The following is a 13,411-nucleotide window of genomic DNA, read 5'->3' on the forward strand; positions in this document are numbered from 1 at the left end:
TTTTGGGTGCATTGGTTCCTTCTAGCCTATCTCTAGTTGAGCCATTGTGAAGCCATGCAAGACTTCATTTACCTCAGCAGAGGCTATTTATTCATTTGGTTCTTGCTGTCTTCTTGAAGTTCTACTTGCTAAGGATGTAAAATAATATCTGTGCTCACAGGTTTTTCAGACTCTTTGGGGATTCACCCAGAGTCCCCCTCACATAACTTGGTCTTGGGGAAGATATTCCCTCCTTCTCAGAGATACACAAGTGTTTTAATCTCCTAGCTCCCCATCCAACTTTCCTACTCCCTTCCACCACCACCCCCCACCATGGGAAATCTTTATCTAGCATTAAGAGTGTCAAAAATTATTCCAAATTTGTTCTAAATCCCACAGGACACAGGGTTTTAGAATTCAGTAATCTTTTCTCTATTTCTTGCCAAAAGAAAACCTTCCCAGTGTGACTCAGCAAAGTAGAGATGCTAATTGAAGATAACACTGTCATGAAAACTAGCCTCAGTATATTTAACCTCATCTTTTTAAAAAACTATTCTCAAGTAAAATCTTCTTAATGAATTATATTTTTATTTTTTTACTGATATTAATGCATTTTTTTTCTTATTTCCAGAAAAATCACAAATAAAATCAACACTGCAAGCTAAATCTACATAAAAAAGACACTGAGTATTTTTAGGAAGGAATGAGAGTTGGACTGGAAAATGAAAAAGTGGGCTAGGTAAACAGGCAACTTCAAAAATTCATAGGGATTGTTTATGAAAGATAGTAGAACGTGGAGATGAGTTCTTATTCCAAAATATAAATGTAATACATCAGTGTTGTAGAGAGGTCTGTGAAGCTGGCTCAAGATGTTGATCAGTCTGCTTTGGGTGGATGAAATTATTTCCTGGATAACCCACTTTGCATTAGATAGAGCATTCTTTATTTTGTGACTAAATATTTATTTAATAAAAGTAAGGAGAAAAATTGTGACAAGGAAATGCATTTGATGTTTATTAATTTATTTTACAGGATATAGTGATATAAGAACTTCCACTGGTATTTGCTTTCAGTTTGACTTTTTTTTCAGCTTTAACGTGAACTTCTCTTTTTCAACAGACTCTGCCCACTTCAGGAGTTTCAGGCCCTGAGGTGCGTAAGCAAAAAAGGTCTTCACACTTGAAATTATAGGTCATTCTACATCTTGAATTGTTATTAAGGACATTTTGGGTTAACTCACTGAACTACTAATATTAATTTGTATGTTTTATTTTTTCTCATTTTGGGGGATTTTTATATTTTCATGATGGAATAGACTTGAAGCATTTACAATCTACATTTGTGGTAAACATTAGGAAAGCAAGAAGTTTTGTGAAACAAACTATACAGAGAAAAATAAAGCTTACTTTGCAAAGAGTTTTGACCGGGGTATAAGAATAGCATCATTCCTATTTGTCAAGTTAAAATGTAGATGCCTTGCAGAAAACCACAAATAATTCAATCTTCTGAGCCATTAAAATGTAGTTTTCAATGATAGTACACCCAAACACTTTCTTCTTTTGAAGTGCCCATCACTTGTAAAAGGTTACATCTGAATTAATCATTTAGCATATGACAGTGTATAGGAAGTCATTCAAAAAATATAGTCACAGAATAAGTGACTTATTTTGAAAATAAATGTAGGCATTGCCACAACATTTATTTTCAGTAAAGTGTTAGCTTTACCTTTGCATTAATGAAGCAAAGCCCCCACTTTGTTCTGTGACCATATCTTATTCAATTGTTATTATCTTTAAAGGATATGCTCAAATGGTATTGTTTCCTCAAAATTATAATTGGAATCTGCTTCTTAGGAATATATTATTTATAATATGTGAGTATATTATATGAGGGTGAATTTATTTAGAGGATAACATAATTAAACAAAAAAATGTAATAACTTCTCTTTATTCCCCACTAAAAAGTTTTCTAATCAGTGTAGACTGCCTCATTGAAAATTTAAAATTTTTCCTTTTGTAACTAGCGATTACTTTAAAAAGTAATATAAAAGGAGATATGCTTGAAATATAATGTTTCTAATCTAAGGGAAATATTACACTGTTTTTATATTCTTTACGTCAGTTGATACCATTATGATAATTATTATAAAATAGAGATGCTGTATTACACTCTCAAGTGACAAAAGTACTAGAAAAGTGTAACATTTAGTCTAATTATTTATAGATAAATAATTAATTTTATATGTTCAGGTTCTTGAGTTTATTTTTGCCCCTATCATAGCCCATCAAGTGAATATAGACACTGTTTTTAAGATTTAAAGTTTTTTTCTTTGCATTTATTAACCTCCAAAGTTCTCCCATATTGAACCATGTAATTTATATCATGTAGATTGAATAAATGGACAAAAATTACTGTTTTCATAGTAGCTTTTTTTCATTTGTTAAATTTTTCTTTTCTGCTATAAAGTTTTTAAAAGTCTTCACGCACCACCTTTTTCTTTTTTCTTGTGCCATGTTGGTTTGCATTAACTTAAAATTTTCACCATCCTCCAAAATCATTATATAAGTTTATTTTAACTATATTGTTCCAAAAATCTTCTTAAGCTCATGTATGGAGATATAAATGAATGAGTGTGTGAATGCATACACACACACATAGACGAGAGACCTAAAGTTCTACCATCAGGAACAACTGTTGGTTAACTGAAAATGTGGTTAAAGTGTATGTGATGAAATTTACAGAAAGATATATACATACCTTAAACATTTTACTTAAAATATGTATTTATTCATTGGCTACACTTTTGAAAGGATAAAGGGCTTTTCTATGAGGACATAATTACTATTTGGAAATTGCATATAGCCTTTCTTGCATATATCATGGTCTTGTCACCCATCATAAGTTTCAATTGTCAACTGTTTTAAAGTAAAACAAAAGCATTTCTATTTCATCTAGAGATATTCTAATACTAATGAAAGCAATTGTTTTCAATTACTTTCAGTTGTTTTAAAGTATAAAAAATACTCAAGGGAAGAAAGCTTGAGTCTGGCACCTTAGACCACTAGGCCATCCTGACAATTGTCACCCCAATAAACTTTAATTAATAAAACAGAAAACAACAACAAACAAAAACTCAGGGATATGTATGAAGCAATTTGTGCAAAAAAGAACCTCCAATTTTTATTACTAATTCTCCATGCTTTTACAGTCATTGTGTCCAAACCCAACTTGACCAATGCTCCTACACACACAAACACACACACACACACATGCACACACACACACATGCATCTTATATCATTGTGTATTAACCAAAGCATGCAAGCTGTTTTTCATAGAAATCACTCATTTTATACACACAATTCAATGGCTTCAGTAATAAGTTGCACAGTTACAACAGTAAGATAAATTCTACTTGGAACTGGCATTACCAGATTAGGGATTATACAGAAATCAGTATGTTCATCATTTATTTAACTGATAGAGATGATGAGTGTACCTATACAAGAGAACTGCCTCCTTGCTTTTAACCCTGGCCATCAATTAGTATGATTTACAAAGGGAATGGAGAGTGAGTAAAGTTGAGGTACATGTATACACACATAATTTTATAATGGCACTACCATTTGCTGGTAAACAGCTCAAATGAGATGATTTGGGCATGGAACTTCACGGCACCCATCTTTAACTACTACAATCTAAGCAGCCTACCTGTGTTCTATTTAATGATAAAATATAACAATATATTTTTTATATTTTAAAAATTAGTGCCATTTACTGATTGTCAATTTTAGGCCAGTACTTCACATGTTATCAATTTATCATGGTGAGCCTTCTCATTTTATGGATGAGTGAAATGGTGGCTTAGAGATAGTATATACGTTGCCCAAGGATTTACAGCCTTTGCCATTTTTGAAATGAATTAGTGTCTCTGACAAAGGTTCAAATCCCACAGTAAGGCCACACTAATTGAAGGTATAGCTTTGTATCTCTCAGTAAGGGGTTTCTCAGGGCTCATAACCCTTACAAGCCCTAATGAATATGGTAACACTTCTGCTTCAGGGAGATCGTTTATATTGTGAATATCTAAGTGTTCCCTTGGGTTGCGATTCTAGAGTTTCTGGGGAAGTCTCGTGGCCTAGCTCTAGTGACAGGAAAGGTCTCAGTCTCCACTGAGGCAAGAGGTGCAGCAGCAGAGAAAGCAGGCTCCAGGATTCCTTTGAAGGATGCTGTTGGCAGCCGAGCATCTCTCGCCCCTTCTTTGTGGCTTTATACCAATTGAGGTGCTTTCCCCGCTGCCTGTCTCTCATGCTGAGATTGGACAAAGAGAAGAAAGCCCTGTGCTTGAGGTAATCATCACTTGCTGCTTATCGTTTGTGAGTGATCGATAACAGCAGGCTTAAGTATTGTGGTAAACATCCCTTTTGTGAAAGCAGTTTACAGCCATGTACAAATACTAAATACCCCTGAGAATCAGCATGAAACAGAAAAAGATTTTTTTTTTTACAGCACATATTTAAAGTGAGGTCTTTTTATTTCATTTATTTCATCTTTCTGTTTTCTGTGAATGGCCTTTTCAGCTTTTCTTCTGTTTTTATTATGGTGATTATCCTTTTGGAATTCTAATACAATATATCCCCCAGCTAAGATCTGTTGTGCTACTTGTAGAGTCTAAGGATGACAAAACATTGAATTCCATATTTAAAGTGTCTGCATAGCAAACGCAAATAGTTGACATTTGAAAATGCTGAAATACCAATAACTGTATTTTATATTTTGTAGTTCTACGTTCTATATTCTTTCATAGTTTTTTTTTTTTTTTTGGTGAGAGTAGCTCTTTTCAGTGTTTGAATAATTTCTATTGATTAAGGCAATAATTTTCCAACTCCTTATTCTGGGATAATTTATCTGGCAGAACAAAATTTGTCTTAATTATAAGAAATTTATTTTGGGAGTTAGAGCCCAAAAACTGGAAGAAGAAGAAGAAGGAAAAAAAAAAAGAACTGAAAGGTGAAGAGATGAGTGCTTACCCCCTATTATCAGAGAGCAATTTTTATCAAAAATAAAGATGCAAAATAAAATTTGGAAGCTCTTCCTGAAACTTTTCAATAACTTCAGCACTGGGAATAACTCTCAAATATCATCATAGGGCTCTGACAGTCAGGGTTAATTGACTTCCGAAACAGGCTAGTGAAAATTTTGTGGACAGCAGATTTTCGAAGATGCATTAGCCTCCCCCTTCCTGTCCCTCACATAAAATAAGAAAGAAGTAGAGATTTTCTCAGTGGAAATAGGAAAAAAAGGACTCAAATACCCTCATGTTAGCTTATCCTGCTTAAATAAAATGTAGTGAATATCTCAGGGACACGTCTATAACATTTGGAAATAAACACAAAACAAATGAGTATAATAAAAAGAAAGCCCTGGGAAAAATTAAATACTTAGGAGTCTCTCCTGTTGTAAATTTTTCAGTTTGAATTAATTCCATAAATTTCACCTGCAAAGCATGTTTTCCTCAAACAAAGAAGCCACTTGGTCTCCTTAGCATGTGTGTGTGTGTAAACAAATGTTTACCATTTGAGTGTTATCCAGATTATATAATAAAATTCACATATGACTATCTGAGGATTTTTTATTACCTTGTTATATACGTCTTCCTTATCAATATAGATTTCAAAAATAAAATATCAATTGAAAATGCAAGGTGTTAAAACTTGTTTAGATATTTTACAATTGTTACTATAAAGCATTTGTTTAGTCTATACCACAGTTTACTCAGAGGGACGACTCCCTAGAGAGACTTGAAGCCACTTAATCAACTGCTATCTGTTACTTACAGAGCCTTACTACACAAATTTCCCTAGCTATATGCATAGCCAAGAATGAAATAATGTTAATAGATGATATGGTAGCTCCTTACAGATGTATACTTATATGTCTTAGCTTTCCAGAATTACATACATAAACAATGTGATCACAAATACCTAGTTCCAATGTGACTACCAACTTAAATTTCATTTGATTCTTGTAACCTAAGTATTTTAGGAATTAAATGCTAAATAACAATTGCTGGGTTATATGGCAGAATGTAAAGTTTGTAAGGTATATTATAATGTAAGGCATATAGATAAGTTAAAATGTTCACATTGTAGAGTTTTATAGAATACTGTTACCATATTATATTTACTTGCATGTAAGAAACTAGAAAGAAATTATTCCCATACTCACCAACAGTATTACATTTTGAGCTTTTTAACATACTCTATGTTTTTTCAAATATGAACATTGAACTTTACTTATTTAAACAATGCCTAATGTAACTAGTAGAATATATATTCTTTTGGACATATGAGAAACACTATGCATCATGGTAATATTAATGAGAACCCTGATGGGTGAGCCACACCTTTTTATATTATTAATAATTACTTGAATCTATTGAGCACATATGCTAATACAGGCACAATGTTAGGACTATACATTTTCTATTAAACCTTACACGCTACAAGAAATAGGTGTTACTATCTCCATTTTGAATAAGAGTAAATTCTATAAGGTTACATTATAATTAATAGCAGAGATGGGATTTAGCTCAGGCTTTTTGACTCCAAACCTCATCCTATAATTCATCCCTTCTATGCATTATACTCTTAACTATCTATGGACAACGTTGTAATTTTCAAGCTGAGAAAGAATGATCTATCTTTAAAAATGTCAATATTTTTGCCAGAAATTATGCTTATATGTAAGTATATCATTTTCTAAAGAATCTGAATTTCAGGACTCCTATTGTATTGCCCCTCTTCAGTTCACACCAAAAATATATATCGTCTTTTTGCACCATGAAATTGCAAGGTAAATGCTATCCTGAATTGCACTTATTTTGGTCTGAGAAGTTTGCTGATCCATCTGTCCCTAATACATTTTCAAAATTTTACTAAGTGTACTTAAAGTATTTTCCTAAATGACAGAAATTAAAAATGATGCTGTAAAAAGCAAACATAGGGGCTAGAAAATACATATATGAATAAGTGATAGGAAAGTGACACGCAAGCATTTAAGCACATATGGAAGACATTGCTAATTGGTCAGGGCAATTTTTCATACCGAGCCTAGGCCTGGTCCAAGAACCCTCATCCATGTGTTTTTTTATGTTAAGATTCATATATTTTTCCATTCATTTATCCTGACTTTTATCAGGCACTGATCTAGGATCTGATGTAGAACAGTGAAGCAAACCAAGCCCTTTCTCTTATGGAGTTTTGATTAAAGTGGAGGAAGACCAGCATTAAACAAATTAAATTGTAAACATTTCATGTTGTAATAAATTACGTACATACAAAAGGAGGCTAAAGAGACTAGAGAAGCCTGTCTGACATTTGACCAGAAACCTGAAGTAAGTGAAGAGCAAGACAAACAAAAACACCGAGAAGAGCTTTCTAGTAAAGTGCAGAGTGATTGCAACAGCCCTGAGTTAAGAGCATGATTGTTGTGATCAAAGAATAACCAGGAGGTGGAGTCCTTGGAGATGAGGGTGGGGGTTGTATAGAGACTTGACTGCAGGGAGACAAGAATGGAATGAGATTGAGTCTTTGGTGACAGTTATAATTCAAGCAAGTAACATAATGGTGGCTTAAGCCATGTAATGGTGGAGGTGGCGAGTAATATTTTAGTTTGGGACTTATTTTCAAGGGTGGTAGGCAGGGAAAAAAATAAGTTTTAGTCCCTTGAAGGATTGATATACATTGTAGACACTCATGTGGAGAGATAGAAAGGGCATTTGTGTACAGGAGTTAAGGTTCAAGGGAGAAATCTGAACAGGGAATATAAATTTGGAAAAATTCATCATAAAATTGAAATTGAAAGCCTTGGATTAAATGATGTGACCTAGCCAGTGAGTGGAGGCAATAAAGATGAAAGGTCCAGGCGAGAGGCTAAGTGTTAAGGATCGTAAAGCTGGAGGAGAAACAAACAAAGGAAACTATGACGGAGGGTTCAGTGCAGTTTTGGAAGCCCAGGGAAGCAAGTTTTCAAGACGGAAGAGGTGTCAGTCCTGTCCACTGCTGCTTAAAACTTGAGAATATAAAGACTGACCAACAGATGTTGCAATGAGAGGGCCATTGATGTTTTTAATAAAAGCTGACTTGATGAACGAATGATGATGAAAGCTTATTGGATTGAAAGAAGAGTGAGTGAGAGGGGAATGTGTACAAACAGGGAGCTGACAACTACAACAAATTTGTCCATTCTGGTAAACAAAGGGATTGATTAGCTGGGATGGAATGTGAGTTTTAAGGTTGATGTAATCCTTAATATAAATAGAAGCTTAAAAGTCCATAAGGTATTCATTTTCAATATTGCATGTATTTATAAACATTGGTTTTAGTGTTCAGTACCAAATATTTTAATTTATAACCCTATATTATTTATCTTTACCATTATTTATTTTAAAATTGGTTTAGTGTGCCTTAATAACTTGATAGAGTCACAATTGAGCCTGTAGGCATAATACAAGTTGGTTTCCTTTCACATCCTTTCTTTAACTGATTAGCATTTATTTTGGAACTGCATCTATCATATATTGTGTCAGTTGAAAGCAGTAGCATTCATATTATTCACTAGGAATGTGGTCCCAAATTTGTAGCCATGAAACTCTTATATGTTTCCCCTTTTAAAAACAATTCAACATTTTTATAAACGTTTTTTTTTTCCCCTTACAGGAAAGACAAGCAACAGTGAAAAAGGAAAAAGGTGGTTCCCAGCAGCCAAACAAAGTGACTGACAAGAACAAAATGCAAAGAGCCAACTCTGTGACTGTGGATGGGCAAGGCCTGCAGGTATGGTTTTTTAAATCCAAATTGTAGTAGCTTTCATATTACTTCTGTGCTCATACGGAGACATATGTCAAGGTATTATTTAATGTGCAAATTACCTCAGTAGATGACTTCAGAAAAATCTTTATTCATTTATCAGGATGTCACTTGTAGTTGATTGACAGAGTGACATTCTGGTTAGTTTAATCATTTATAATGTTATATCCATTGAAACTCAAATTTGTTAAGAGATCTCTCAATCTGAAGTTTTTGCAAATTATTACTAAGTGTACACATTTATTATATACGTATATATTATTTGTTTACAAGTATATTTTCTCCAAATATATTATTGTATATAGTTAAAGAGTCATTTTGGTGGCAAAACATGTCTTTAGAAAAGAATAAAATTAATTCTACTTGCATGGATACTTTTGTTTAAAATAAATAATAAAAATTAGGAACCTATTATAATTTCTTTAGTCTTCCTAATTTTTAAGTCAAAATTGAAACCGCATATATATTTCTAGTTTAAGTAAAAATAGGTAGCTCATAAAAACAATCATGTTTTTAGTACTTTAAAAAAGCTCTAAATTACCCCTAATGTCTCTGACATTGAGAACAAGGTGTCTTTCCATCTGCATTTTAAAATGTCCCATGGAGTGAACGTATTTTATTTGTTTGCCTCTGTTTCTCACTCCATCATGAAAACAATCAATGAAGCCATACTCTATAAAATGGTAAAGTTCTTTTTCTTATTTTCCTACTTATATGTTTGTCTCTTCCAGTTTCCAGTTGCTTTCCTTAAGAATATGCTTCAAGTTTCATGTTCTCCAGGAAAACTTACCAACCATTTGCCTCATAAAGTTATATAATGTCACACACTTTCATTCAATATCCATGATTTTATGTCTTATTTTTTTATTTATTATTTTATCTGTGATCCTATAGATTATGTATTTTATATTCTTTAATTTGAAAGCACAGCTCACAGAATGGCATAGTTGCCTAAATGATAGCTCCTTCGTTGTTTTAAGTATCTCATTGAACATTTAATAATAATTGCTCAAACATTGATAACTAGATTACTTTGTTTAGGCCTAATAAAACACATTGTGAATAGAAAACCTATTATGAATTATTAAACTGAAATATAAAATGAGAAAATTCTGAATGATAAAATTATTACATTAGATAAACAGTATACAAGTGAATTATCGAATGAGAAAATCAGGATCTATACTTTTTGGAAGTCGTACCTGTGTGTTTAACAATCTTATTTAAAGTACCAAATGTGAAATCTATTCACAATTTTGATAGGAAAAATTTTAATTGAGTGATTATATAACATATTTTGGTAAAAAAAACAGCATTTTAAAACTTAATATGTCAGTTGCAAATATTGATTAGTTTAAGTCTTTAGTCCCTCTGGGTTCCTGCAATGAAAATAATAAAAGGGAAACCTAAATTGAAAGTTCAAGTACATTTCACACTTGACTAGGCACTTCTCAACATGAAGGGCAAAATTTATCATTTGTTAAACAGTATATGCTAGGCACTAGGACAATATTTTATGCATGTTAAATGAATTCTGCATAAACCTATGAAATAATATTAATTCTTAATTTTCTCAATAAATGTATGATATATATCATTATTCTTATTCACTACTTTCAAAATAAACATATTGGTGTTCAGAAGTAAAGCTCTTCTCAGGGCCTTGCAGTTAGTCCTCGGTAAACCCAAGTTTGAACGAGGATCAGCTGGCTCCAACTTGATGTGTTTTACTTCTAAGATACCCCATCTCCTTGACTAACACACTTTAATAGGTCTATAAATGCTAAATTTCTGACCACCTCATTTTTCCATGTACTTTTATAAATGTTGCAGAATTTGAAATAAAAATTATGCATGCACCAGAATTATAACTTCTCTAGTCTCAGTTTCCTAAGATTGGGATAATTATATGTGACTTTACCCAGACATTAAACCAAAATTAAATGTGCATGCAGAGTATTTTAAAAACTTTAAACTGACATCAAAATATTTTGCATTTTCTTTTTGTATCAAAAAGAATCAGAAATATTCAATCTTATTCATACTAAGTTCGTCACATTGAAAACAATAGGTAATCAACTTGTGATGTGGATGTGTTTCATTCTCTCTAACCAGATAATAACTTTTCATGCTTTCTTTGACATATCAATTTGTCAGGTAAAGTTGTCAGTAAACAAAGTGTAGACGTCAGCCCTTAAAAAACAGCTGTGGTATCATCATCGTAAGTTTTTAAATTTAAAAATAATTAATATATAATCATGTGGAATGGTCTGTTTCACCTCAGCAGAATGGAGTAAAATATGATACACATAGATATTGCAAGCATTTTGGAGAAAATAGTTAAAAAGGTAAAAGACTAAATTCTTGGATAGCTATTTCATGCAGAATTGAAATATAAGTAATTTTTTGCTGTGGTAATCAATTTTAAAATCATAAAATGGTTGTTCTTTATCAGAAAAGGTAAAAAGGTATACCAGAAAGTTAATTTTTTGGAGTTTTAAAAAGTATATGTTATAAAAAAGCATTGAGTTGCAGCCGAGTTTGCATATACCTCAGTGACAGAAGAGATCTACACTGCTTAAAGAAGACTATTAATCATAGTTAAGCACATTCATCTTACTTCTTTCCAGCTAACCAGCATAATGATCAGGATTATTATTTCTAATTAGAGGAAGTAATAGATCATGTATAACCTTAGGATGAGTCTCATTAATTAACCCGAATCCTAGGGGACTTCAAATAGAGGTGGTTCGGCACTCTGTCTTTGTCATCGCTCACACCATAGGTTTACACTTAATACATATGATCAAATGTAATTGAAACTACAATATCTTAACATACAGGAGATGTAACGATACAGATGACTGTCCACACATGAACAAATAAGTAGAAAAAGAGAACAATTGTTTAAAGTGTAATAAACTAAAGTTATCGTATCTCTAATTATTCTTTGAGAAAATTTTCCAAATAAAAGGATCATTTGAAAACTAACAAGTCTAGTTTGTAATATTCTTAACACAAGAAAAAAAGGAGGGCCTTTATAATGAAACACCTAAAATTAAACCACCTAACTGCTTCTCCCTATCCTTGTTGTCTTTCTTATTTGCAGTGTCCCGTTCTTGTAATCACGAACACTGAAACTGTACATCACATATGTGGGATGCCATACTATATAGTGCATGTGTATAAAATTAATTCCCTTTACTTGATGGGAGTGTGTGTGTGTGTATGTATGATGTATGTATGTATGTGTGTGCGTGTGTGTGTGTGTGTGTGTGTGTGTGTCCATCCTTTGCCTACTTTGGGATCCTTAAGCCTGTTGATTCTTTCATAATAATCTGTTCATTGTCATTTCAATTCCTTCTCTAAATCCAGGATTATTACTCTATACTTTGTGTATCACAACAACCTTTAAAGTGAGTCCTTGTCGCCAACAAGTAATGTGCTAGATTATAAATGATACAGAACAAATGGAGCTATATAAGATCAGTGGCAGGACAGAGAGTTGGAGCTGTGTGTAATTTTAAGGAAGATTGCCACATTAGAAATGAGGAGTCAGGGACATTTCAAAGGTGTGTGGCCCAGATGGCTGAAATGGTGGAGTTGTCATTGACTGAGATGGAGAAGGGTCTAGCTGAATAAGGTTTGGAGAGAAATTTCTGATGCTGTTAGACATCCAAAGGGAGATGTCAAGTAGGAAGACAGGTATGTGCATCTAGAATTTAGGCGGGAGGACAAATAAGGATTTGGAACTAAAAGCCATATTGATGGATCTTAAAACCCTCACATAAAATGAAACCACTAAATGGGAGAATATATACATAAAGAGCAGTAGTTGAACTGGGATCCCAAATCTGTCTGTGTCTAAAGTCATGTGCTTTAATATTTAATGTATGAAATTGTCCCTTTATATGAGTAAATAAGCTTACATATGGCTAGCTCTATTCTCTGTAAAGGAGAACCTCGGGTGAACATCTTTTTCTGGAATGCCCTTCACACCAAATTTATAACCATTCTTTAAGATTTGAAGTACCACATGTATTATAGAATCTTGCTTGAAAATTGTATCCCCTTATTAATATTTTCTAGGTTATATTGTATTACCCTATCTTAATGTTTCTTAAAAACTGTTTCTGAGAAGCCCAGGGGTGCCTCAAGCACAAACCTGGGGTGATGTGAGCCTGAGAACAGTTTCGGGGTTGTTGTTTTTTTTAGCTTTAAACAGAACAACTTGTCCGTCATAAGTTTTACATATTCTTCCACTTAGAATTATTCAAGTGCTGTATACATATTTACTTCAAAAACAAATAGTTTTAGGCTAAGATAACTATATATTCATGTTTTTGTCTTCTACCTTTCATTCCACCAAAATTTGTAACAAAACAAGTACAATATTTTAGGATGGGAATAAATCAGTTTTCAAAACAACTGAGTTGTATGTCTTATTTCAGAATTATCATATCGATGTAAAAATTGAAAATTTGTCATGAGAAAGGCTATATTAGATGCAGAATTAGTGAACTTGCATATAATTGATACATTAGTGTTATCTCACCTTCAGA

General features: G+C 32.8%; 1 protein-coding gene across 1 annotated transcript in view; it reads left to right on the forward strand.

Moving 5' to 3' along the window:
• Nucleotides 1-13,411, forward strand: part of DGKB (diacylglycerol kinase beta) — a gene marked incomplete at its 3' end in the record, with an annotated part of 506,452 nt that overhangs the window by 245,736 nt on the left and 247,305 nt on the right. Inside the window, exons 14-15 of the mRNA XM_019659894.1 lie at nt 1,099-1,131; nt 8,700-8,816. Coding sequence (XP_019515439.1) covers nt 1,099-1,131; nt 8,700-8,816 — 150 coding nt within the window. The remainder of the gene's footprint in view (nt 1-1,098; nt 1,132-8,699; nt 8,817-13,411) is intronic.

The sequence above is a fragment of the Hipposideros armiger genome, unplaced genomic scaffold (assembly GCF_001890085.2).
Source record: "Hipposideros armiger isolate ML-2016 unplaced genomic scaffold, ASM189008v1 scaffold_305, whole genome shotgun sequence".
Classification (NCBI taxonomy): Eukaryota; Metazoa; Chordata; class Mammalia; order Chiroptera; family Hipposideridae; genus Hipposideros; species Hipposideros armiger.